This window comes from Sander vitreus, chromosome 15 (genome assembly GCF_031162955.1).
Source record: "Sander vitreus isolate 19-12246 chromosome 15, sanVit1, whole genome shotgun sequence".
In the NCBI taxonomy this organism is placed as follows: domain Eukaryota; kingdom Metazoa; phylum Chordata; class Actinopteri; order Perciformes; family Percidae; genus Sander; species Sander vitreus.
The window spans coordinates 27686201-27713279 of record NC_135869.1 but is presented as its reverse complement, the minus strand read 5'-3'; the positions used below and the strand labels follow the sequence as shown (position 1 = coordinate 27713279).

General features: G+C 45.2%; 1 protein-coding gene across 2 annotated transcripts; it reads left to right on the top strand.

Annotated features, from left to right (window-relative positions):
* Positions 1 to 285: 285 nt before the first annotated feature.
* Positions 286 to 26263, top strand: ubn2b (ubinuclein 2b). 2 transcript variants are annotated; one of them, XM_078269210.1, is made up of 17 exons: positions 286 to 940; positions 3088 to 3219; positions 3749 to 3850; positions 6485 to 6616; positions 6728 to 6834; positions 9967 to 10498; positions 11379 to 11449; positions 11923 to 12052; positions 13152 to 13258; positions 13390 to 13500; positions 16875 to 17018; positions 20468 to 20518; positions 20616 to 20658; positions 21424 to 22710; positions 24519 to 24726; positions 25260 to 25328; positions 25584 to 26263. In XM_078269210.1, exons 1-17 carry the CDS (start codon positions 602 to 604, stop codon positions 25628 to 25630), a joined length of 3612 nt encoding a protein of 1203 aa, XP_078125336.1. In that variant the 5' UTR covers positions 286 to 601; the 3' UTR covers positions 25631 to 26263. The 2 variants fall into 2 exon arrangements, with proteins under 2 accessions (XP_078125336.1, XP_078125337.1); XM_078269211.1 differs by lacking the exon at positions 25260 to 25328.
* Positions 26264 to 27079: the final 816 nt, after the last annotated feature.

The window sequence follows — 27079 nt, the reverse complement described above, 5'->3', positions numbered from 1 at the left end:
TTGAAGCTGATTCTGGATTTGTTTGTTCACTTTATCTTTAGGTGGGGAATGTAATGCGTCTTTTCCGGATTTTACAAGGGAAAAAACACATCACACGTCTAATTCCTAACGGTAGTAAACAGTAGAGATGCGTTCACGGGTCCGGACATCCCGCGTGTAAAGAACAATCATCTCCTCCACATTCGCGCGTGTGTGTCAGGTGGGCGTGTTCCAGCTCAGCCATTGGACGAACGCTGTCCTTTTTTCCTCCCCGGCTTCCGCTTTCTTTTCATACGCACGCCCAGCCACTGAATAATGATAATAATGATCAAGATGGCTACTTCAGAATCCTCCTTGCGGTAGCTAACATCGGCTACATGGAAGCGCTTAAAACAGCTATTTCTCACTGTTTAAGTCCTTCGTAGGGGACGGGGGCTCTGCCAGGGATAATACTATATGGATTAATACGGGCTGAAAGGAGATAAAAGTCGTCGCGCACTCATTCTGAGGAAGATAGCTAGCTAGCAGAGCTACTAGCTAGCTCCACTTGTCGACCATCTCCAGGTTTAGCTAGCTGCCCGTTTCGCGTGCACAGCCGTTGGTACGTAGAACGTAAAAATAAATGGCAGAGCCGAGGAAAGTGCCGTTCGTCACCATCTCATCCTTCAGCACCTCGCCGCCGAGCTCGGAGTCCAGCAAGAAACGCCGCCGCGAAGATGAGGCCGTGGTCGACCTCACTTTTGGGAAAGATGGAGGTGGAAGTGCCGCGGCGTTCGGGTCAGGAGGTGGCGGCGGCAGCGGCGGCGGAGGTTTGTTTGGGAACGTTAACCCGAAAGGAGGCGATGCCGAGACCGAGGATGGGAAGCCAACCGTCCGCCTCAACCTCCCGCTAGCCGAGCCGAATGATCGGGGGTCCTCCGAGTTCAACTACGGCGAGCTGGTCAACACAACTCTCACTCAGGTTAGTTAGGAGAGAGAAGACACACAGTAGGCACCATGATGTGAACAGGAGCGGCCTAACCTGGCATCACTTCACAAGTGCTGCATTCATTGTTTGCTTTGTGAGGCTGTGATGTCACTCTCAAATATGTTGTGCACAAGTGGTGTTAACAAGCCAGTTAGCCAGTGAATAACTATTGTTATTATTTTGCTCAATATTTATTTATTTATTATCAGAATCAGTTTTTATTGGCCAAGTATACTCACATACATACACAAGGAACTTGACTTCGGTAGGTGTTAACTGTCTATACATTCAACAAATAGACATGTAGTTGTAAACATTCAATAGACAAATAGTAATATAGGCACATACTGTACAATAGAGACAACAGCATACATATAGGCACATATCAACATAATATAAAAATATACAAATACAACATAATATCAAGACAAGTACACATGGAGTGGGATGTAAGGTGCATAACCCTGGGCCAAAGTCTGGACAGGTTAGGAGAGAGTAGAGACGCACAGTAGGCACCACGATGTGAATCAGAATGAGATGTATTGCCAAAGTAAGTTTTTCACTTGCCATGGTGTTTGGTGCTTACAATAAACATGTAAAAAAAAAAAGGGAATAAACAATAGAGCAAATAACTGCAACAGTCAAAAACATAAATATAGTAACAATATGTCAACGACTATAACGTGTGTACGATATAAGCGTTTTAGGAAGGAAAAGAAGGCAGTATGGTTGTGCAAAAGTTCACAGTTTATATAATATGCCAATGGTCAGGGATAAGAGAGTCCAGGATGGATGTTAATGTACCGTGTAGTGACTGTTGGTGGGGATTTAGAGTCTGCTAGTGGGGGTCCCGGGACATGTTGATGAGTCTAGCTGCAGCCAGGAAGATTGTTTTGGCGTGAGGTTTTGGTCCTGATGGACCGCAGCCTCCTGCCTTCTCTCTCTCTGTTAAATGAAACTATTTTTGCATAGTAAGAAAACATAACACTACTTGTTCACACAAGATAACATGGAGTCATTGTCTATCTTGACTGGGGCTCGAGGACAGAACATGCGTCTCTCTAACCAGATAAAGGGGACGCCATCGAGTCTGACCAGATAGAGGAGACATCTAAACTGACAAGATGGACAATTGACGACATCAAATTCTGTTACGATTGTATTTCACACGTAAATAAGCTACTGTTTGAGGCTTAGTCACTTTCTGTACTTGTGCTGTGAGTACTGTAAACTGACTCTACTTGCAAGTAAACAAACCTTTATTATAACTTCAGTGGTTCCGTCTATCCTAATGTAAATATTCTAACACAGCAACAGGGCAATTCAGAGGTTCTCTACAATAAACACCAAAGAGCAGTTAAAAATAACCCCCTGTTTAGTTCTGACTCTGGGGACAGAAAGCAGACGTGTCCCAGACGACCTGAGAGGTCTGAGGTGGTACAACAATCTTTCCTAACCGTCTCAGGAAGAGAACGGGAGAACAGCAGGGGCCTAACCTGGCATCACTGAGGCCGAGATGTCACTTAAATAAGTTGTTAGATGTGCACATGTGAGGTAAAAAGGCAGTGACCCAGTAAACAATAGGGCTGGGTATCGCAAATTCCTAGCCTGTGTGACACCAGACCCTTCTCAGTTGTAACTGAGAGTGGGGGGGGGGGGGTCTGGGGAAGCTTCATTCACAGCTCATTTCCAAAGGGGCGTCACCAACGGACGCCGCTCAAATGACTCTGTACGCAGGAAGTCCTTCAACCAATCAGACCAATGATCTGGCTTGAATGGGCTCTTGGCCAGACGGCCTTGCAGAGCAAATCTCACATTTACCTGAAGTTCGTCAGGGATTTCCCAGGCTAGCAAGTTCCCATTCACAAGTCCCGAATCGATTACATTTCCGAGCCAATATCAATAAGATTAGGAACATTTCAGTTACACATTCAGCTCGGTTATAAAATATTCTCAGGGAACTTCTGCTGTACATTGTGCAAGCGAGAAGCGACCCTCAGGATAATGTTTACATTAAGAATTGATCCCTAAAGTCCTTTTTACCTAAAAATCCTTGGGGGAAAAAGGCTTGTATTAAAAGATCCGTTTCTGGATTTTGTCAATCGATAACTGATCATTCTGACAAATCTCATTTGCCTCAGGTAAAGCATGCAGCAGGTTCAACAGTCCCTAAAGGCCTGGCCCCCCCTCTGGACCCCAGCGACCCCTTTGCTGATGACGACCGGGAGCGACGGGAGGTAGAAGAGCTGGCCAAGAAGTTTGAGAACAAATATGTGAGTGTTAAGTCTGTTTTATTGTTCTGCGGAGGATCCACACAGAGCTTTCGCCGTAGCCTACGCAAGTGGCCTGATGTTTATACTGTGTGTGTGTGTGTGTGTGTGTGTGTGTGTGTGTGTGTGTGTGTGGTAAAGTGAGTGAGAGAGTGATGGTGATTATCTTCAGAGCGAGTAGTGACTCTAGAGTCCTAGTGAGAGAAACAAAGTGTCTCCCCTGTTCTTTCTGACCACGGTGGGACATCTGGAGCAGGAGTAGTTAACCCTCTCCTTGATGTCATGTTGTTGATGGAGAAGGAGAACCAGGACATGCGTCGGGGGGGATTTAACGCTACCAAGTCACGGCTGAGCGACGTGCATCGCTGCGACGTGTAGTTACATTTTAAAACGGCCTATAGAGTCTCAAGAGTGATACGTGCATCATTACAGCCATAACTGTGTGGATGTTTTGCATGCAGAAAGATGTCTAGTGTGTGTATATATGTATATACATATTTGAAATGTTCCTGTGTGTTCCCTCCGTCTGCAGGGCGGTGTCCCGAAGAAGAAGAAAAAGGACAGGATGCAGGATCTGATTGACATCGGCTATGGTTACGATGAGACGGACCCTTTCATAGACAATTCAGAGGCCGTGAGTTCACACACAATCATCACTTCATTTATTACTCATTTTGTCGTTTATATTTCTTACTAGCCAGAAATCGCCTAGACTTTACGGCTGTTATTAAAGTACAAACAAACTTCATAAAGAAATTCTGTGTTAAATATGAACGTGAGTATAAATAATAATAATATGTTTAATATCAATAAAATGTTTTTTTTTTTTATTCAGGTAACTTTACTTGGTAAATACTTATTTTCTCTGGCTTAAAATCCACACATAGTTTCCATGATATGGCTGTGAAGTTGAAGTAAAGTTAAAGGAACACGCCGACTTATTGGGACTTTAGCTTATTCCCCGTATCCCCCAGAGTTAGATAAGTCCAGACATACCCTTCTTATCTCCGTGCGTGTCTGTATACATACTGGGAACTATATTCTCAGAAGGTGAAGCACTGCTACTTCTGCTACTTGGGGCGGAGTGATTTGCTCGCAGCACGTGAGAAGCCGCGTGGTGAGGAGCAGAGAGTAGCAGTGCTTCACCTTTCTGAGAATATAGTTCCCAGTTTATATACGGTTAGAAGATGGCTGTGTGTCATGTGACCTTGTTATTTGTACACGCTGTGACTACAAAAATCGCAACATGTAAATAGGAACACGTTGGCGTTATTTTGTCACTTATTGGGAGCAGTAGGCTAGATGGAGCCAGTTACCTCCAGGATCTGTGCTAAGCTAGGCTAGATGGAGCCAGTTACCTCCAGGATCTGTGCTAAGCTAGGCTAGCTGGAGCAGGTTACCTCCAGGATCTGTGCTAAGCTAGGCTAGCTGGAGCCAGTTACCTCCAGGATCTGTGCTAAGCTAGGCTAGTTGGAGCTGGTTACCTCCAGGATCTGTGCTAAGCTAGGCTAGATGGAGCCAGTTACCTCCGGGATCTGTGCTAAGCTAGTCTAGATGGAGCCGGTTACCTCCAGGATCTGTGCTAAGCTAGGCTAGTTGGAGCTGGTTACCTCCAGGATCTGTGCTAGCTAGGCTAGCTGGAGCCAGTTACCTCCAGGATCTGTGCTAAGCTAGGCTAGATGGAGCCAGTTACCTCCAGGATCTGTGCTAAGCTAGGCTAGATGGAGCCAGTTACCTCCAGGATCTGTGCTAAGCTAGGCTAGATGGAGCCAGTTACCTTCAGGATCTGTGCTAAGCTAGGCTAGCGGTGGGTGCATCAGACAGTCACAACACGCACAGAGATGAGAAGGGTATGTCTGGATTTATCTAACTCTGGGGGTTACGGGGAATAAAACAAAGTCCCAATAAGTCGGCGTGTTCCTTTTTAAAGCGTAAATCTCGTCAAAATCCAACCTAGGGTCTTGTTTGTGAATGTACCCGAGTCAAACTTTCGTTTAAAAGCATATTTAGGACGGAAACGCCACTTTTAAGATGTACCGTATTCTGGTTTTTGGGTCAAATGGCCTTTTGAATGGGAGTGCTAGGGACGCTACGATGCTAACCTCAAAATATCTATTCTAAACCACTAAGAAGGCTCGACACAACATGAGACTTTGCTCCAAGTATCACCAGGGACTCTACACCTTAACCACAGCACTGACAACATTGGTTGTGTTCAGAGTTTACTAAAACAACTCACATTAGCTGTTGTTGTTTACGCTATCCTCCATTTTCCCAGTCCAAAATAGGTGATCTCTGAATGTGAATGAACGGACTCCATAGGAGGAAATGTCATTCTTATACGAGGCTCCTTTTTCAACTACAAGGTCAATATTGTGTTTCACTAACGACAAAACAAGAAATAATCCGTGCATTTATATGGAACTAAGCTTTAGGAGCTTTCCATCTTTACTCTCCTCCCTCGACTATTTCTGACGGCGACCGGAAGAACAACTGCTAACGTGAGTTGCTCAAAACCTTTTTTAGTAAACTCTGTGAACACAACCAGTGTTGTCAGTGCTGTGGTTAAGGTGTAGAGTCCCTGGTGATACTTGGAGCAAAGTCTCATGTTGTGTCGAGCCTTCTTAGTGGTTTAAAATAGATATTTTGAGGCTAGCATAGTAGTGCCTCTAGCACTCCCATTCAAAAGGCCTCAGCTGGTCTCCTCTGCATCTAAAAGTCCAACCTCCGCAGTTTTGGGGACAGAGCATTCTCCAGGGCAGCTCCCAGGCTCTGGGACTCCCTCCCCCAAGAGATCAGCATCTCTGAGTCCCTCACCATCTTCCAGTCTCGCCTCCAGACCCATCTCTTCACCACTGCCTATCCCTAGCCCCACGCCCCTCCCCTTTTCATCTGTGCCTGAATCTTGTTTTGTTTGTTTGTCTCTATTATCTATACCCTGTAAAGCGACTTTGAGTTTGTGAAAAGCACTATATAAACTCAATTTATTATTATTATTATTATTATTATTATTATTTGACCGAAAAACGAGAATATGGTCCATCTTAAAAGTGGTGATTCCGTCTTTAATATGCTTTTAAATGAACGTTTGACTCGGGTACATTCACAAAAAGACCCTAGGTTGCATTTTGGTGAGAGTTAGGCTTTAAGTATCATGTGCAGTAAACTGGAAAAATGTTGTTGGTTTTTCTAAACAGTGGTAAAAGGTTGGCACACAGCGCAGTAGTAGAAGAAACTAACAGTAATTATACTTCTCTCCCGGCCGCAGTACGACGAGCTGGTGCCGGCCTCTCTCACCACAAAACATGGCGGCTTCTATATCAACACGGGCACGCTTCAGTTCAGAGCGGCGTCCGACTCTGAGGGGGAAAACGGTGGCGTGGAGGATCATCGCTTCAAGGTAGGTTCTTGCTTCTCTGTAGTATTTATACACACTAAATAATCAAATATATCAGCTTTCTGAAACCGACCGATTTCATACCCTTTTAATAAGCCAAGTTTGTTTTTGTAGAAGATGAAAGATGGCGAGGAACGGGTGATAAAAAAACGACGGAAAAAGCAAGATGGTGGAATTCTGGAGGACAAGAAACCCAGGAAGATCAGAGTACCAAAGACCGGGTGAGGGTTTTAATCTGTCCTCATTGTTTCCTCTCAGGGTTGTTTTGTTCCTCCGATGTTTGCCATGCACATGACATTTTCCGTTTTCACAAGTCTGTGAGGTGACGAGTCAAATGTGCAGATTGCTGTGTCGTTTAGATTTGAACAGTAAGTTTCCCGTGGGAGAGCCAGGGACACTACTATGATCGCATCAAAATATCTATTTTTAAACCACTAAGAAGGCTCGACACAACATGAGACTTTGCTCCAAGTATCACCAGGGACTCTACACCTTAACCACAGCACTGACAACACTGGTTCTGTTCAGAGTTTACTAAAAAAAGGTTTTAACAACTCACGTTAGCTGTTGGTTTTTCCGCTCACCGCCATCTTGCCAGTCAAAAAGAGTCGATCTCTGAATGCAACGTAACAGGGAGGAGAGTAAAGATGGAAAGCTCCTAAAGCTTAGTTCCATATAAATGCACCTTCTGCACTGTTTTCCCTCGGTTTGTGGAAGACTTAGGCCAGCTGCGTGGCGTGTCAGCTGCGTGGCGTTTTCTATGTCTTTCCACACCAGAAAGGTGTCTGACGTGGCGCTGCTGCTGCTAGCCTTGTCTGGACACATGGATGTTTCCCATAAACATAAACGTAAATATATACTGATCTGATTACAGCAAAGACAACGTCAGCAGGACTGACGGCAAAATAGGCTCCAGAATATTTCCTTCTGTATTGACACATTTGAAAATCGATAATTATTTATTATTATTTTTTTAAATGACATTTATGCTGGCTATATGGCTGCGTGTCACGCAGCCAGTGTGAAGGAGCCCTAAGGTGCACATATTTGGCGGTGGGTTTAGAGCTCCTCCCTCAAGAAAATGTTAGGTTTTTCAATTAAAAATATTAGGGCTGCAACTAACTATTATTTTCATAGTCGATTAATCTGTCGATTATCTTCTCGATTAGTTGTTTGATCAATAAAAATGTCAAAACATGGTGAAAAATGTGGATCAGTGTTTCCCAAGATGACGTCCTCAAATGTCTCGTTTTGTCCAAAACTCAAAGATCTTCAGTTTACTGTCCCAGAGAAGAGACTAGAACAGATTCTCATTTAACAAGCTGGAATCAGAGAAATCTTATTTTTTTTTTTATAAAAAAATGACTCAATCGATTCATCGTTGCACCTCTAAAAAATATGCAGTTTCACATAATCTTTGGACCGTTATTATTAACCATATCTGTGTCTAAAATGTTGGAAAAGCCAGAGCAGATAATAGATAGATAATAAGAAAAGTCGTTTGTGGGTCGGTAATGTACACGTGGCTCCGGTGTAGATGGCGTGCTTCAAAAAAACTCCTTTTGTCACCAAACAGCTGCAACTTTTAAGTTGGACATGTCAATCCGTTTCATTTTTACATTAAGACAAAACTCTTCTCAAAATAACTCAAACACCATCTCTCGTTCTCACGTTTCCATGTTTCCACAGTCAAAACCTGACAGTCAACCTGTCAACACATGAGTCCACACTGAAGTCAACTTTGGCTACTTCCAGCGTCACACACTGGTAGCTGAAATGGCTCAAAACTAAAGTCATTTATGGCGTTTTTCCATTACATGGTACCTGCTCGCCTCGCCTCGACTCGACTCACTGTGCGTCTGTTTTCCATTGCAGATGTTAGTACCGCCTCAGCGTGGCTGATCGTTATATGCCGGCTCGACACAAACGCCAGCACACAAGTGTAAACATCAGGCCATTTGAGCTTGTTTTCCAGTTCTGTGGAGGCTCCACGCAGAGCTTTCTCCGTAGCCACGTACACGCACACATTGCTGGCTCAACGCATGCACCAGCACACAAGTGTAAACATCAGGCCACTTGAGCTTGTTTTCCAGTTCTGTGGAGGCTCCACGCAGAGCTTTCTCCGTAGCCACGTACACATGGCCGGCTCGACGCACGCAACAGCACACAAGTGTAAACATCAGGCCACTTAAGCTTGTTTTCCAGTTCTGTGGAGGCTCCACGAGGAGCTTTCTCCGTAGCCTATGTAAGTGGCCTGATGTTTATACTGGTGTGCTGGTGCGTGCGTCGAGCCGGCCATGTGTGTGTGTACGTGGCTACGGAGAAAGCTCTGCCTGGAGCCTCCACAGAACTGTAAAACAAGCGGCGCCGCAGGAAACTGCCGTGACCTCACGCGACACACAGAACGTGGAAGGTGTGTTGTTGTTGCCAGAAGACACATTTAGTTTCAGATGAAGCTGGAGGCAGCAGAAATAAACACAGCTGGATAAACTATTTAAAACTGGCGGGTTAGTTCAGGACGCCCCCGTCTGTCGCTTTCACGTCACCTTTTCGGCTCGCCTCAGCTCACTGGGAACCTCGACTGACGTGGTACTAAAAAAAGTACCTGTTAGCAGGTACCAGGGACTTTTTTTTTCGTAATGGAAAACCAAAGAAGGTGAGTAGAGCAGGTACCACGTGATGGAAAAGCGACTTTAGTTAGTTCTGACGCTCACTGTGGTAAAGTGATTGTACAGTAGCTAGAGTTTGAGCACAAACACATGCTGCAGCTCCTCAAAACCAGTGACTCTAGCCCTGCCTCTCCCCCCAAAGCAGTAAAAGCTAACACTAAGCTACTGTAAGCTATTTATTGAGTTTCCTTTTAGCGAAATACTCAGTGAATTTGATTCCCTCTGGAAGCCTGTGTAACATATGTCTAGGGCTTTTATTGTGAAAGGTAAGAACGGAAAGAACGTCTCTGGTAAACGCTGTCTTTGTCAAGGTTGAAAGAAGTAATAAAGTTTGCCGTCTTTAGTCAGTCTGTAGTCTAGACAGCAGCCTCTGTGTTGTTGTATGATGATCCTCAATAAACAACACAACGTGATTGGTTGATGTCTTTATTCGTGTCGCGAAGGCTCAGAAAAAAATGACCTCATTTCGGTAGGAAATTACATGGCTTTATCGGCGCGTAATATTTGCGTTCTGTGCGAAAGTACTCGTGACAAAAACAACAGTTCGAGTAAATATATTGACGTGCGGATTAATTGCACGAAAACAAACGTCCCTGGTGTGTGAAGGCCTTGATTCACAATACATGTTCTCTGTGCGAGTTTCATTAAACGTCTCTCTTCTCTTTGGGTTGTCTGTTCTGGCAGAGTTTCAGGGCTGAATGTTCACCGGCCGGAAAAGAAAAAGAGGAAGAAGCTGATGAAGGATTCCATCCACCTGGCCAACATGCTGCGTCGCTTCACCCGGGAGAAGGAAGAGATGCGCAAGAAGAACCTGGCTGCCGCCAGTCTCCCGCGTCCCGCCAGTCTCCCGCGTCCCGCCAGTCTCCCGCGTCCCGTCGCCAAAGTGCCCAACGCCAACAGTGCACTACTCAACGCCCAGTCCAAGGCTGCTGGCAGCAACGAATGCAACATGGCCGACCTGGCCACCGACCCGGCTGTGATGTCACTGCTGGGCTCGGCCAATAACGACATGCTGCAGGACATGATGGGTGACCTGGACTTTGGGATGCTGGACTCTCCTCAGCCCTCCAGTCCTCTACAGGGAGAGAATGGCGCCTTCGGGATGGCACATAAAGCGGGAGGCAGCAGAGCGTCCCAGGGTAACATGATGGCCCCCCCCCCTCTGCCCGGCGGACTCCCAGCCTCGCTCACAAAGCGCATCGAAGACCTGAGAGCGGTACGGCCTTCGGTATTCCACTGTGTTAGATCAGGACTGCAAGTATTTTCTCAATTAATGGATCAGTTGTTTGGTCTCTAAAATGTCAGAAAATGGTGAAAAATGTAGATCGGTGTTCCCCAAAAGGCCCAAGATGACGTCCCTGTCTACAAAATATTGACCAAAAAATAGCGTTATTTCCCAGAGCCCAAAATGAAATATTTCGTGGACCAACAGTCCAAAACCCAAATATAAATGAATGCTGCATTCACTCGCTCCTCTGATTGTCTTGTCCCATTTCCAGAGTTGGGAATTCGTTTTTTTTCCCCGATTTCGGTGTGTTCATGAGCTTGAAGTCATAGTGTAGGTCCCAGACTTGTTGCTGTGCCAGTTACAATCCCTAAAACCACTACAATTATAGCTTGAACTGACTTGTTATCAGTCTAATATCTAATAAGTAACTTTGTAAGTAATCTAGCTCACTCTACGTGGACAGCAGCTAACGTTTACAACCTGATACCATATTACAAATTAAATGTGAGCAAACATTTGGTATGCAAAAAGTATTTTTTTTTTTTTTTTAACCATTAAGTTAACCTTTACGCAGGCTTTCCGAGTTGTTGTTGCGACTTGAGGGGGCATGCGCGTGAATCTTGTCGTTTTTCCGATTATTCCGGCACCACCTGAATGCAGCATATATCTGATTCAGAGTAATCGTGATACAAATCATGTTCTTGTTCTAATGTGACTGTTGCACAAAAGCATCCGGTCAGTATTTGGCACAAAGAGGGGAAACATTGCAACATCCTTTTTGGCATCTCTGTGACACATTCCTTCAGAAATGTAAACGGGATTAACGGATAAGTTGCCTCTCCCGTCTAACACTTGTCTCTTGACACAGGCGTCCCGTCTGTTTGATGCAGAAGGCAGGAAGAAGTTCTTCACACTGGACATGAACAACATCCTGCTGGAGTGAGTACCGTTCAGGTTTTGATTTAAAAACGTGTAAATCTCTGATGCTTGACTGACTGTGTGTGTGTCTCTCTCTCTCTCTCTCTCTCTCTGTGTCTCTCTCTCTCTCTGTGTCTCTCTCTCTCTCTCTCTGTGTCTCTCTCTCTCTCTGTGTGTCTCTGTGTCTCTCTCTCTCTCTCTCTCTCTGTGTGTGTCTCTCTCTCTCTCTCTGTGTCTCTCTCTCTCTCTCTCTGTGTGTCTCTCTCTCTCTCTCTCTCTCTGTCTTTGTGTCTCTCTCTCCCTCTCTCTCTCTCCCTCTCTCTCCGTCTCTCTCTCTCTCTGTGTGTGTGTGTCTCTCTCTCTCTGTGTGTGTGTGTCTCTCTCTCTCTCTCTCTCTCTCTCTCTCTCTCTCTCTCTCTCTCTCTCTCTCTCTGTGTCTCTCTCTCTCTCTCTCTCTCTCTCTCTCGCTCTCTCTCTCTGTGTGTGTGTGTCAGTATTGAGTTGCAGGTTCAGGAGCAGCCGGCGGAGGTGCGTTCAGTCGTCTACTCCCACCTGGAGGTCTTTGTGCCCTGCAACAAAGAAGCTCTGCTCAAACGCCTGAAGAAGCTCAGCCTCAACATACAGGTGTGTGGGAGTGATCGATGTTACTCTGACACGAGGACACAAAAATGGTGCCACTTCAAAGACATTAGGACAATCCGCTCATAAGATATCAGTCATAATTATTTTGGTTAATATTGAAAACCTGTTTATTTAACACAATTGCTCATTGACTTTTGGAAAGATGTTCCATTTATATTATTATAAGACTCATCACATATCAGTTTTGGAAAGGCTAAAGTCGCAGCGGACTCGTAGTAAAGTGGCTAAAGAATAATGTTCCACTTTCAGGCCTACATTAAATTGTAAACAGGAATAATCGATTATGGCCCGGCCGATTATCGATTATTTGATTAATTTCAACACCTCTACCAGATGCTTATGTTCCCCAGTATTTTACAGGACATACACAGTAGTGAGAGCCTATGATCTATCTGGCAAATGCGTGAAAGAAAAGTCACTAACTGTGTTTACATGCACATAATATTCCAGTTTTTGCCATTATTCCAAAAAAAAAGACAATATTCAGACTAAGCTGTTCACATTGCTAATGAAAGTGAATATTCCACTAATATTCCCGTTTACATGCAACTGTGGAAAAATAGGATTTTTTCATGTTTTCCACCGGTGGCAGACTTGTTGGACCGTATAAACACAGCGACTCTCTTTCATTCCTTCAACCAGCTTCTAGGAACGCAGGTTTTTGGATATGCGATGTTACCTGACATCCCAGTCTTTCATAATGTTAAAAGTAGCTGTGTGTCTCCATCCGACCAGAGATGTAGGCTTTTCTTTTGGTCATGCACCTCTACCGCAGCCTTCTGCAAACTGTCAGCTGTTTGTTTTGTGTACAGTAACCATAGCAACACACAGAGCTGACCGTAACCCTTAAACGGGCATACTGTCGCAAACTGCTGTAAAAACCCTGATTGAGACGCAGATTCCGAACGCGCTGTATTCATGTCCAAAGAATGCTTATAAAACATGAATAATACCAACATATCACACATGTCTTAAATCTTCTGTTACTGCTGTGTCTGTTACTGCTGTGTCTGCTGGCTGTGTGTGTGTGTGTGTGTGTGTGTGTGTGTGTTTTCTGACTGTGCTTATTCCCGTCCCCCAGGACGACCGGTTTCGAACGCCCCTGCTAAAGCTGAAACTGGCCGTGTGCAGCATGATGCCGGAGCAGATCGCTCGGTACAACATGGACTGTATCGCTAAAGTGGCAAAGTAAGGACACTCGTCGAGTCCGCTGTGGCTCGCAGTTCATCACAGTCGTCGTATCGGTTTGCTTTTCCAACAGATTTCCGTCCACGTCGTTAAGGTGCTGTCATATACGATGTTTATGTCTGTGTTCACAGGCAGCAGTCCGGGGAGGGAGAGAAGAACGGGTCAGAGGACGATGACGAGGAGAAGCCAGGGAGGAGGGTGATGGGCCCTCGCAAGAAGTTTGTCTGGGACGACAAACTCAGGTCAGTTTCACCGAGGGAACGGAGGTTAATTTCATACGCGAGTGGCAATAAATGTACACCACAGCTGAATTATGACGGACCATAGCACCGTGTAAATATGCAACGCTCATCAACCATTTCGAAGCATTAAAAGCATATAGCGGCCTTAGGGGAAAAAACCCGATATGATGGAGACTACCAGGTAGAATGCACCGTGGATGATTTAGTTAAAGCCTAACTCTCGCCAAAATGGACCTAGGGTCTTTTTGTGAATGTACCCGAGTCCAACTTTCATTTAAAAGCATATTTAGGACGGAAACGCTTTCAATAACGACAAAACAACAAATTAGTCGTGCATTTACAGTGAGGAGAACAAGTATTTGATACACTGCCGATTTTGCAGGTTTTCCCACTTACAAAGCATGTAGAGGTCTGTAATTGTTATCATAGGTACTCTTCAACTGTGAGAGACGGAATCTAAAACAAAAATCCAGAAAATCACATTGTTTGATTTTTAAGTAATTCATTTGCATTTATTGCATGACATAAGTATTTGATACATCAGAAAAGCAGAACTTAATATTTGGTTCAGAAACCTTTGTTTGCAATTACAGAGATCATACGTTTCCTGTAGTTCTTGACCAGGTTTGCACACACTGCAGCAGGGATTTTGGCCCCCTCCTCCATACAGACCTTCTCCAGATCCTTCAGGTTTCGGGGCTGTCGCTGGGCAATACGGACTTTCAGCCTCCTCCAAAGATTTTCTATTGGGTTCAGGTCTGGAGACTGGCTAGGCCACTCCAGGACCTTGAGATGCTTCTTATGGAGCCACTCCTTAGTTGCCCTGGCTGTGTGTTTCGGGTCGTTGTCATGCTGGAAGACCCAGCCACGACCCATCTTCAATGCTCTTACTGAGGGAAGGAGGTTGTTGGCCAAGATCTCACGATACATGGCCCCATCCATCCTCCCTTCAATACGGTGCAGTCGTCCTGTCCCGTCCCCTTTGCAGAAAAGCATCCCCAAAGAATGATGTTTCCACCTCCATGCTTCACGGTTGGGATGGTGTTCTTGGGGTTGTACTCATCCTTCTTCTTCCTCCAAACACGGCGAGTGGAGTTTAGAGCAAAAAGCTCTATTTTTTTGTCTCATCAGACCACATGACCTTCTCCCATTCCTCCTCTGGATCATCCATGGATTTTAATCCATGACGGCGTAGTGTGTTACTTATGGTTTTCTTTTGAGACTGTGGTCCCAGCTCTCTTCAGGTCATTGACCAGGTCCTGCCGTGTAGTTCTGGGCTGATCCCTCACCTTCCTCATGATCATTGATGCCCCACGAGGTGAGATCTTGCATGGAGCCCCAGACCGAGGGAGATTGACCGTCATCTTGAACTTCTTCCATTTCCTAATAATTGCGCCAACAGTTGTTGCCTTCTCACCAAGCTGCTTGCCTATTGTCCTGTAGCCCATCCCAGCCTTGTGCAGGTCTACAATTGTATCCCTGATGTCCTTACACAGCTCTCTGTTCTTGGCCATTGTGGAGAGGTTGGAGTCTGTTTGATTGAGTGTGTGGACAGGTGTCTTTTATACAGGTAACGAGTTCAAACAGGTGCAGTTAATACAGGTAATGAGTGGAGAACAGGAGGGCTTCTTAAAGAAAAACTAACAGGTCTGTCAGAGCCGGAATTCTTACTGGTTGGTAGGTGATCAGATACTTATGTCATGCAATAAAATGCAAATTAATTATTTAAGAAATCATACAATGTGATTTTCTGAATTTTTGTTTTAGATTGCGTCTCTCACAGTTGAAGAGTACCTATGATAACAATTACAGACTTCTACATGCTTTGTAAGTGGGAAAACCTGCAAAATCAGCAGTGTATCAAACACTTGTTCTCCTCACTGTATATGGAACTAAGCTTTAGGAGCTTTCCATCTTTACTCTCCTCCCTGTTACGTTGCATTCGGAGATAGACTATTTTTGACTGGCAAGATGGCGGTGACCGGAAATACCAACAGCTACAGTGAGTTGTTGAAAACCTTTCTTTTAGTAAACTCTGTGAACACAAACACTGTTCTCAATGCTGGAGTTCATGTGTAGAGCCCCTGGTGATACTTGGAGCAAAGTCTCATGTTGTGTCGAGTAGGGGTGTCAGGATACCAACAATTCAGTAGTCGGTGCCAATACCAGTATTAAAAAAAAAAAAGAAAGTAACACGATCTCAATGTCGATTTCGATACCACGGTAAAACAAAAAAGGATTTTCTAAGATTCCATGTACTTGAACTTCTTTATTAAAAAAATGTCATAACAAGACATACAAAACGTGCAATAGAGCGTAGAACAACATAATAAAGTGCAATGAATGGTCATAGTGCAACAAGTAGTGTCCCCAGACATAGTCCAGACTTCCAGGCATCTTTTCAAAAGGTACTGTGACCAGAGACGTTACTAACCCCGGGTAAATATAACGGGAGATGTATTTGAAAGAGTTGGTTAATTTCCTCCTGAACAGGTAGCTAAGCATTAGCTTCAGGCTAATTTTTCACAGCTACAAGGGACGGGCATACATTGAATTATATAGCTCGAGTGCCCGAGTTGGTTACTCGCAAAAACAATTGAGACACAGTCAGTATAGTGATCCCTACTGGTCCTGGCTAACCGTGGCTAAAGCCGCCATGCTAACCCTGCTAACTGCTAACGTTACTGGACGAGCAGGCAAGCGGCCACGGCTGTTTACAACGTGGAGCCCGTTCAGCGGCCGTAGCTGACAACGGTGGGTTATTTGAAGCCAAGAGAGGGGGGCTGTAAATCAGGAAGAGAGGCAACTTGTTCGTGACCTCCTTCTTCTGAATGTATCGACTGGAGCTCTCTGAAGCGTTTACTGTCCCCATCAGTTCCAGAAGAGGCGCAGCACCGATGCTGCTAACACTGGCATCGGCGCTATCGGCGCTATCGGCGCTATCGGTGCTTCAAAAAATGGGCATCGTCTGTGTTTTGTCATTTTAGAACCAGAAGGTGTCGGTAGTATCGGTTCTCGTGACATCCCTAGTGTCGAGCCTTCTTAGTGTTTAAAAAAATAGGTATTTTGATGCTATCATAAAAGTGTCCCTAGCTCTCCCATTCAAAAGGCCATTTGACCCAAAACCAGAATACGGTCAATCTTAAAAGTGGCGTTTCCGTCCTAATTATGCTTTTAAACAAAAGTTTGACTCGGGTACATTCACAAAAAGACCCTAAGTTGCATTTTGGCGAGAGTTAGGCTTTAATATAGAAATAATGTGCAGGTGTGTTTCCTATCGACCGGTCAATACTAAAAGGAAAACAGCCCTGATGTTTAGTTATCCTCTTGTTGTGATGGAGTATTTAGGATTGTGTATTGTGTGTGCTTTCCAGGTTATTGCTGTGCAACCTGGTGCGGGTGAAGGTGGGCTGCTTACAGCAGGAGAACCTGGGAACGCTGGCTCGGGAAGAAAAACTCAAAACCTTCCTGGAGACGGAAGTCAAACCTCTGTGGCCCAAAGGCTGGATGCAGACCAGGTGTGTGTCTTGCTAACAGTGTTGGGTTACACTTTACATGAAGGTGTCTACAAGAGTGACATGACACTGTCATGAACGTGTCATAAACATTATAAACGAGTCAAACGTTTATGACATAACGCTTCTGTCAGACAATGTCATTTGGTTTTTGTCATGACAAGTTAGGGTTAGCGTAAAGGCCTTTTTAGGCCCCCGCAGACCCCTCTGCGCCTACGGCGTAGCCTGACGTGTACCTCTCAAAATGTAACTTCACATCGCAGCGACCCAGCTCTTTTTGGGTGGTGATGGCGTAGTGGATATGACCCATACCTTTGGTGTGTGAGGTCTGGGTTCGATTCCCACTGTGATACATCAACCAATGTGTCCCTGAGCAAGACACTTAACCCCTAGTAGCTCCAGAGGTGTGTTACCTCTGACATATATAGCAAATGTAAGTCGCTTTGTATAAAAAGCATCAGCTAAATGACATGTAATGTAAGCTCAAACAAAGCTCCCAAACGGCCAAATATGGTTTCCTGTTGAATACGAACCATGACCACGGGGTGGAGATTAGGATTGGGCATCGAGAACCAATTCCTACTTGGAATCATTTCAATCATTTCTTTATTTTGAATCGTTTAGAGCAGGGGTGTCAAGCTCAATGTCACTAAGGGCCACACTGGAAAAAGAGAATCACATCAAGGGCCAGACCTGTATAGTGTATTGACATGCTTTTATTTCATCGAAAAAGTCAAATATCTTTGACTCAATTATTGCATGTCTCATATAGTCTTCTCACTCACAGTTTGGTCGACATAAAGCCCTAAAAAAGTTCCAAAGCCATCCTAGAATTTAGCAAATCAAGCAAAACAATGATAACATTTTCTAAGTAGGCTACCACACAGCTGACTCACAACAAGCTCTTTCACAGCCTGAATATGAAAACTCTCTGCTTCTGGGGGAACTTCTGAGTCTCAAAGTCAGCAAATTTGCCAAATTCTGCTTTGAGTGTCGCGTAATTGCAAGTTGAAAAACAGTTTCCCATGTTTTTGGTTTGGCACGCAACTATAGGTGGGCCAAAATATATTGTGAACCTAGATTGATATGCGGGCCGGATCAGAATGTGCGAGGGGCCGGATTTGGCCCGCGGGCCTTGAGTTTGACACATGTGGTTTAGAGGATTGGGTTTCAAATCCGATCATCACTTCTTGGTTTAACATGCGCAAGTTTTGGTTTCTGAAGCGGCCAGGCGCTTGTTGTCTTGGAGCTCAGTAAACGGCGCTCTAGTCTGGCTTTATTTAACGTTGAAAAAGCAGTAAAACTGCAAACCACCATTGAACTAATCTTGACTAAAACTTTCCTCTTATTTGTGAAAATAAGCACGTGACCCGTTTCAACTCCACCCTCAAAGAACCAGAATCGAAAAGAAGAAGTGGAATCAGAATCGTTAAAATCCAAACAATGCCCAACCCTAGTGGTGATGAAGATAACGTTATACACCTTTGGCCATAAAGTTCATACTTCTAATACTTAAGTACATTTAATATCAGAGCATTACTTTTGAAACTCAAGTACAGTAATCAGATTCTTTAAAGGAACACACCACCGTTTTTTGTACTTCATACAAGACTGCTTGCTAAGATCGTTTGTTTTAGAGCAGTAGTTGCTCTTACTTACCATCGGAGTAGTTAATTCCCCGTGCATCAGTCTTTCTTGTATTGATCTAAGGGTTTTCCCTACCATTGTAATGCTGAGGTGCAGCACCTAAGCTGAATGAATGTAAAATCAATGTGAGCATCAAAACCAAAAATGATACTACTGAGATCTAATGATCGGAGTTGGTCCCCAGTGGACTTCTTCTTCTGAGTGTTATTTATTTATAATCTGCTCTTGCTTTTCCAGCGTTTTTAGACACAGATATGGGCCCTATTTTAAAGATCTAAGCGCACGGGTGAAGCGTGAAGTGTTACAGACTGTCTGTCTGTTCTTGTATATTGTGTTATTACCATAACATTTTCGCATATCCATCGACTTACTTACACCTCACTTTGCACCGGCTTTGTAATGCCTACTTAACCTGCACTTTATGTAGCCTTTTGTATTCTGTATTCCTGTATTGTATTGAATGTGTAACTGTGTGTTATCTTGCAGGCTTATGCTTCTCTTGGCCAGGTCGCCGTTGCAAATGAGAACCTGTTCTCAACGGCCTACCTGGTTAAATAAAAAATAAAATAAAAGCGCCTGCTGCAGGTGTGTTTAGGGCGTGTCCTAATCCACTTTTGCTAGTTTGACAGCAGAATAAAAGGTCCGGGCGCCGGGCGCCTGGTTCTAAAGGGTTGACCTTAGTGTCTTCATTAATCAGAGGTGTGTTTTGGGCGTAACATGCAACAAACCAATCAGAGATCATCTCCCATTCCCTTTAAAAGCCAGGCGCGTTTGGACCTTGGAGCATTGCTGTTATGATGGAGGATTTGTACCGTAATATTGTTATTTGTAATCTTCTGCATGTGTGTGTGCTGCTGTGCGTCCCTGTGTGTGTAACAAGCATAGTGTGCACGTGCTGTGCACGAGCCTAGGAGCATTTTACTAATGCTCTGTTAAAATAACAATGAAATGCTGCGTTACTGACTTTAGACCAGGTTTTTGTTGGTCAATGGTGCCATCACTTCCCGCTGCCTCAAGATAGCAATACGCCCAGAATGCACCTGAACACACCTCCCTGTAAGACCAGCAAGCCCAGAATGCACCTGAACACACATCCCTGTAAGACCAGCACACCCAGAATGCACCTGAACACACCTCCCTGTAAGACCAGCACACCCAGAATGCATCTGAACACACCTCCCTGTAAGACCAGCACACCCAGAATGCACCTGAACACACCTCCCTGTAAGACCAGCACACCCAGAATGCACCTGAACACACCTCCCTGTAAGACCAGCACGCCCAGAATGCACCTGAACACACCTCCCTGTAAGACCAGCACGCCCAGAATGCACCTGAACACACCTCCCTGTAAGACCAGCACGCCCAGAATGCACCTGAACACACCTCCCTGTAAGACCAGCACGCCCAGAATGCACCTGAACACACCTCCCTGTAAGACCAGCACGCCCAGAATGCACCTGAACACACCTCCCTGTAAGACCAGCACGCCCAGAATGCACCTGAACACACCTCCCTGTAAGACCAGCACGCCCAGAATGCACCTGAACACACCTCCCTGTAAGACCAGCACGCCCAGAATGCACCTGAACACACCTCCCTGTAAGACCAGCACGCCCATGGGCCACAGATGGGTGCAGGTGCATTTGTTATTTAAACGACGTGGGCGCTGGACGGGAAACTGACAACTGGGTCGGTCTTAAACTAGCGAAGACACTTGGGTCGGGCTTTGCGCTGCCCCTGGTAATAATAATGGTCCCAAATTATGTCAAATTGCACATTGACGTGTTTATTTCTGTTCACAGGATGCTGTATAAAGAGAGCGATATAGCTCATGGTCACTACACAGGCTACAGGTGAGTCATGTGTCTTTTTATTAACCGATATCTTCAGAACTAACTCTTGCCGAACTCGTTCTCACTCACTCTCTTTTTTTCTTTTTTTTTCCTCCAGAGCAAATAAAAGGATGGTCTCTACTCCCAAGGCCAAGCCAAAGGTTAGCATTGACTTCTATGTCAACCTAAAATGTTTTTTGATAAAGATATAGCTGTATTGTTATTATGCGTATCGCCGACACTCATCTGACGTCAAGCTTGACTTTCACAAACTTAAAAGCTGCCATCAAACTGCACGTTAAAGGACACGTTCACCAACAAGACTCACATGCCCATATGAACATTGGTTCGCTGTAATCATTCCTCCTGTCCTTACTGGCCATGACATCCCTCCCTGAACGATGAGGACAAAACCCACAGTCAAAGTCAAGTCACTTCCTCCTCCTCAGCTCAGCAAAGAAACAAAAAGAAGGCATTTTGTAGCAGCATTAGCTCAGTAAAATAATTGACTTGACTTTCTATTTTTAGTTTCATAGCATAAACGCGACACATATTTTATTCATTTTATGTTATTATTATACAAACACTTAAATTCAGGTAACATTACTTGGTAAATAATTATTTTCTTGGGCTTTAAAGGACAAATCCGGCACAAAATGAACCTAGGGGTTAATAACACGAGTACAGTCGACCGTGCTCTGGGAGATGTTTTCATGCTAATCCAGTTGTCCTTTAAACCCACTTTGATACTCCATGATATGGCCGTAGATTACACTTAACTAAAAAGTCTTGAATCTACTTATGAAATGTGAGAAATGTTATTAGATAAGACTTGAAAACGTGAATCTGGCCTTTTTAATATGACATGGAAATGTTAAATACATTCTGTTTACAGTTTGTGTAAATGTTGTTTTTCTGTTCTTCAGGAGGCCGTGTGGGTTCAGCGGTCCATACCCTTAGCGGGCGCCACTCCTTCCCCTGCTGCCCAGGTTGCCAAGCGACCGCCTCAGTCGCCATCTGAGCCCATATGTCTGGATTCCCTCGACGTGGATCTAACTGCTCCCTCCCTGGACTCCATCTCCAAGGCCCTCGCCATCCTCGGCAACGCAGCCAAGGGCCTGGCGCACGGAGACAGCCCCCCATCCCCAGACGGACCCAAGACCGCCTCCAAGCCGTCTTCGCTCCACGCCTCGCCGCTCATCCAGCAGCAGAAAAACAACTCCAATCCCAGCTCCAACGCACCTCACTACAGCTCTACCTCTTCGTCCCCCTCCACCCCTCTGTCCCGTCCTCTCTGCGTCACCTCCGCTCCTCTGCCCTCGGTCAGAGTGGATGGGATGGGCGCCGTTAAGGGCGCCGTGCAGGCGCACAGACACTCAGTGTTGAACACTCAGAGAACTCTGGCTGTGGGCGTGGCTAAAGCCAACATGCCGGCCTCGGCGTCTCCGCCTAAACCGCGTCCACCACCCACTGCGTCTCCACTCGTGGCCCCAGGGTCAAAGACGGGGGTCTCCGCGCCCGCGTCTAGCCTTCTCAAAGGCAGCAATAACAAATCCAACGGTGGCGACACGCTCATCATCACATCGTCGCCTCAGTCTCGGCCGCACACCCTCATTTCCCCCCCACACATGAGCCCCAAAACCTTCCAGACGCCGCGCCTGCCCCACACCCCGCAGAGTAAATCCTCGCCCTCCCCCCTCTCTCAGACTCTCTCTGGAGTTCAGCCCCAGCCACAGTCTAACTTCATCACCCCCATGCATGCCACGCTCACCAAGTCCACCCACAGCAGCATCCCACCGATCGTCAAACTCACTTCCCGGCCCCTCAACCCCGCTGTGATCACCACCACCGCAGCCTCCCCCTTCAACCCCCAAAGTCCCCGGTCTCAGGCAACCCCACTCCTACACCAGTACTCTCCCAAAAGCCCAGCAGGCTTCCGCCTGCCGTTCTCAGGTGCCCAAGGAGGAGCGACCAAGCCGGGGCAAGGCAGCTACACTCTGTCAGGCAGCCAGAAGACCCCCAACAGCAACAGCACCACCAACGCTAGCCTTATTAACACCATATCCATAAGCAAGCATTCAGGATCCAGTGCCTCCCCCACGCTATCCTCCGCAAACGCAGGCCAGCGTCAGAGGACGGGGGGCGGGACACCTCAGGGGGCCAAGCCAGTTGCGTCTGTCCTATCGTCATCAGTCTCGTCTCAGTTGCCACAGGTTTGTGCTGCAATGTGTGCTTCTTTTTGTCCAAAATGAAATCTGGTTTAGCACATTTAACAGGCTCTGTAGTTAGGGGATCATTCCCTACTCTTGCCCTAGTCTCGCATAGCTAGCTCTATCTCCACAGCGCTGTGGAGGAAGGTCTGGCTACACCACAGATGCATTCTGGGATAGGAGATGAACGCTGTGGGTTGTTTTCCGTTTCTTTAAAGCTCTGAACGCAGTGACGACGGCTCAGCTAAATAGTCTCAGGAAGGAACTTGTTTTGGTGGAACATTTGGACCAAAAATCATAAAGTCATAGTATAGTATGTCGAAAAAAGTAGGGCTGTCAAACAATTACATTTTCTTAATCGCGATTAATCGTTGAATGTCTATAGTTAATCGCGATTAATTGCATGTTTTATCACATGATTAAAATATTATTTTGCATTTCAGAACAGTTTTTAAGTCCATAATAACAATGGAAAGCCGTTCTTACCGTGTTTAATCCAGCTACTAGCTAGCGGTAGGCTAACGTTAGCTGCTGTCGAGTATAGTGTTAACTAGCTAGCGGTAGGCTAACGTTAGCTGCTGTCGAGTATAGTGTTAACTAGCTAGCAGTAAGCTAACGTTAGCTGCTGTCGAGTATAGTGTTAACTAGCTAGCGGTAGGCTAACATTAGCTGCTGTCGAGTATAGTGTTAACTAGCTAGCAGTAAGCTAACGTTAGCTGCTGTCGAGTATAGTGTTAACTAGCTAGCGGTAGGCTAACGTTAGCTGCTGTCGAGTATAGTGTTAACTAGCTAGCGGTAGGCTAACGTTAGCTGCTGTCGAGTATAGTGTTAACTAGCTAGCGGTAGGCTAACGTTAGCTGCTGTCGAGTATAGTGTTAACTAGCGTCATGTGCAGCGATGTTTCTGTTTCCTGTAACGTCTGTTTCAGAGCATCAGAGAGTCAAGTATAGTATAGTCGAGTCGAGGCGAGTATAGTCGAGTAGAGGCGAGTATAGTATAGTCGAGTATAGTATAGTCGAGTAGAGGCGAGTATAGTATAGTCGAGTATAGTAGAGTGTAGTGTAGGCGAGTAGAGGCGAGTAGAGTGTAGGCGAGTAGAGTATAGTCGAGTAGAGGCGAGTATAGTATAGTCGAGTATAGTATAGGCGAGTAAGTATAGTCGAGTATAGTAGAGTGTAGTGTAGGCGAGTAGAGTGTAGGCGAGTAGAGTGTAGGCGAGTAGAGTATAGGCGAGGAGTAGAGTAGAGGAGTAGAGTATAGTATAGGCGAGTAGAGTATAGGCGAGTAGTAGAGTAGAGGAGAGTATAGGCGAGTATAGTACAGGCGAGTAGAGGTGAGCAGGTACCAGGTAATGGGGGGAAAACGCCGTTACAGAACCATAATATCATTCAGTTCAAAAATAGATTCAAGAAATCAATACAGAAAAGAAGAGACCGAAACACAGGAATGGAATTGTATTGTAAAGGTATTGTTGTATATTATTGTATATTGTTGTAAGTTCTTGTAAGACCTGAAACATTGTGCTGTATCTGCATATTTATTTGCTTTGTAAAATAAGGGCAGGACCTAATAAGCTGTTTGCCTCCGCCTGCTCCTTCTCGAACTAATCCGTTTTATTCATTTATTTATTTATTGTATTTATTTTTGGGGGTTTGTTAAGTTCAGATTGTTTGTGTTTTATTTTGAGTTTTAATTTTTTGGTTTTGTTGATTGTTGGAGACTTAAAAAAAAAAGTATAGTATGTCGAAAAATCAATCAACAATGAACATAGTTAATGTGCGATGTCTGTTTTTGTGTGTGGTTCTGCTCAGGTCTCCACGGCGGGTGGCGGCAGCCTGCTGGGCTCGGCCTCGCCTCTCCCCCTGGGGTTTGGGATGCTCGGGGGCCTGGTGCCCGTGTCCCTGCCCTTCCAGTTCCCCCCGCTGCTAAACCTGCCTCCGCTCGGCACAGCGGGCTCCGGCGCTGCAGCCAGCAGCTCTGCAGCCAATAGCAACGCAGCGTTCTCCACGCTGACGCAGAGTGAGTGACGCACATACATTTAAAAACTGGTGTCAGGTGCTAAATATAATCTAATATTGTCAGTTTAAGTAACACATTCATAAATTTTTTTTTTTTACACATTAGGCAGGCATTGCCTTGCTGTCGTCTGCTTTTCCTGTATAGGTTTTGTTTTTGTGTTAAATGTTATAAATTCATGTTTTATTCCCATATTGTGTGTCAGATGTAAGCTTGTGATTTATTTTTTTTACCTCCAGTTTGACATTATTCCATTTTGTTTGCTTCATTTCCCCAAAATGTATCCTTTCCTTAATTTTTTTCCGCACTTCTACCACAACGATGCCAATGCTGCATTTGTTTCTCCCCCCCCACCTGGCCTCAATCTTCTGTCTTCCTCCCCTCCCTCTGATTGGCTGTCATTACCGCTCCTTCACCTCTGTACCATCCCTGCTCTCTCCCTCCGTCTTCCTCCCTTTCCTCCCTGTTTTGCGTCCCTCTGTTCCTCCCTGTATCTCCCTCCCATGTTTCTCGTTTCCCCTGTCCTGTCTCCTCAGATCTGTATAAGAGTCTCCAGTCAGGGTCTCAGGTTGCTCTGCCTCCTCACTTGCAGCTCGCTTTCTCAGGTAAAATCTGACCCTCCCTCCCTCCCGCCACCCCTCGAAGCTTGCTCCATTTTACTCCCTCCCCCTCCCCCCCTCGCCTTCCTTCCTCCTCTCCTTTCAAGGTGTTTTCTGTCTCGGGTTGTTCTGTTCTCTGCTCGTCCGTTGGTGTCAGCATGCCTTTTTATGTACTCATTTTATTCGTTGTCAAATCGCTGTGATGTTTTTATATCTTTCTTTCTTTTCACTGACATTTCAAACCGTAATATTCCTGTCCAGATGTCAGTCAAAGCCAGGCAGGAGACGCTAAGAGGAAGCCTCTATGATGCAGCTGGACTCCAACGCCCTGGGGACGCTGTCCAATGAAATGACTTCGTGTTCGGACAAATCATGATGGAGAATGTGACTTTGGGGGACAGACGGACCGACCACTCGTAACAGCGGTCTGAAAGGAGGACTGGGTTACACTTAGGATACTCGATCTGAACAAAAAGATCAGCTCAAGTTTCATCATGAATACCACAGTTAAATATAACTTTGTTTTTTTTAAAGGATTTGATAACTTTTAAATACTATTCTTCATAAAATTGATATGAAATAATGATGACAAATACAGTTTGTCAATGTTTACAACATAGACCTATATCACTGTGGACAGGGAGAAGGAATGCGTGTGCGTGAAAGTGTGTGTGTGTGTGTGTGAGAAAGTGTGTGTGTGTGAGAAAGTGTGTGTGAGAAAGTGTGCCTTTTGTATGTGTCCCTCTTGATGCATGGTCAGTGTGTCTATTTGGTGCTGTTTTTATCATTATGTAATTATCACTGATACCTGTAAGAAATATAAACTGAATAGAATGAGCTTTTTTCTTCTTCAATGAGAGCTGTACACTTTTTCATTGTACTTGAATTAATTTGTTTCTGTACAGAACTCAAACTTTTAATTAAAATCTTTCCCTTCACAATGAAGTCATTTGATGCAAGTATTAAAAACCATGTTTCCTCTGAACCAATGAGGCTTAAAGGGATAGTTTGGAGCTTGTGAACTGTGGTTGTATGAGCTACTTCTCCATAGTCTACTGTGTTAGCTACAGCAGGGGGGGCGGTCGGCACGCCCCCAGTTTGGAGAAGCAGGCAGGAGTACCGACGGGGAAACTAAACAACGTGCTGCTGTCCAGCGTACCCCATCTTAGACACCTAAAGAAATCTATATCAGTTTAAGTGTACTGTTGGTCTTCTTCACTCCGTATGTTACACCTCAACACTCACTGAGACAGTTCAGGTGTGAACACCCAACCTTCAGTCTTCTAACCATTCTCCCATCTCTCTAAGTCACTGAGATTTAGTATAGTCATTCATAAAAAAATGGTCAAAAGTGTCATAGTATAGTATGTTGAAGAAGTCATAAAAAAGTCAAAGTATGTTGAAAAAAAAGTCATAGTATAGTATGTCGAAAAAAGCTAAGGTACTACATATATATACTACATATATGTAGTACATATATTGGGGCCCAGTGGTTAGCACTGTGGCCTCACAGCAAGAAGGTTCTGGGTTTGAATCCAGGTCGTTCCGGGCCTTTCTGTGTGGAGTTTGTATGTTCTCCCCGTGTCTGCGTGGGTTTCATCCGGGTGCTCCGGTTTCCCCCACCATCAAAAACCATGCACTAGGTCCTCCAGTCAGTGCCCTTGAGCAAGGCATGGGCTCAGATCAGATCAGATCTGGAGTTGGTCCCCGGGCGCTGTGATTGGCTGCCCACTGCTCCCTTGAGGGATGGGTTAAAA

Excerpts from the sequence above, each read along its gene's own strand:
- ubn2b (XM_078269210.1), top strand. The coding sequence starts at position 602 with ATGGCAGAGCCGAGGAAAGTGCCGTTCGTCACCATCTCATCCTTCAGC. Across the intron at positions 3,220-3,748 it reads AGAAGTTTGAGAACAAATAT|GGCGGTGTCCCGAAGAAGAA; the intron begins GTGAGTGTTAAG and ends CTCCGTCTGCAG. Across the intron at positions 10,499-11,378 it reads GCATCGAAGACCTGAGAGCG|GCGTCCCGTCTGTTTGATGC; the intron begins GTACGGCCTTCG and ends CTCTTGACACAG.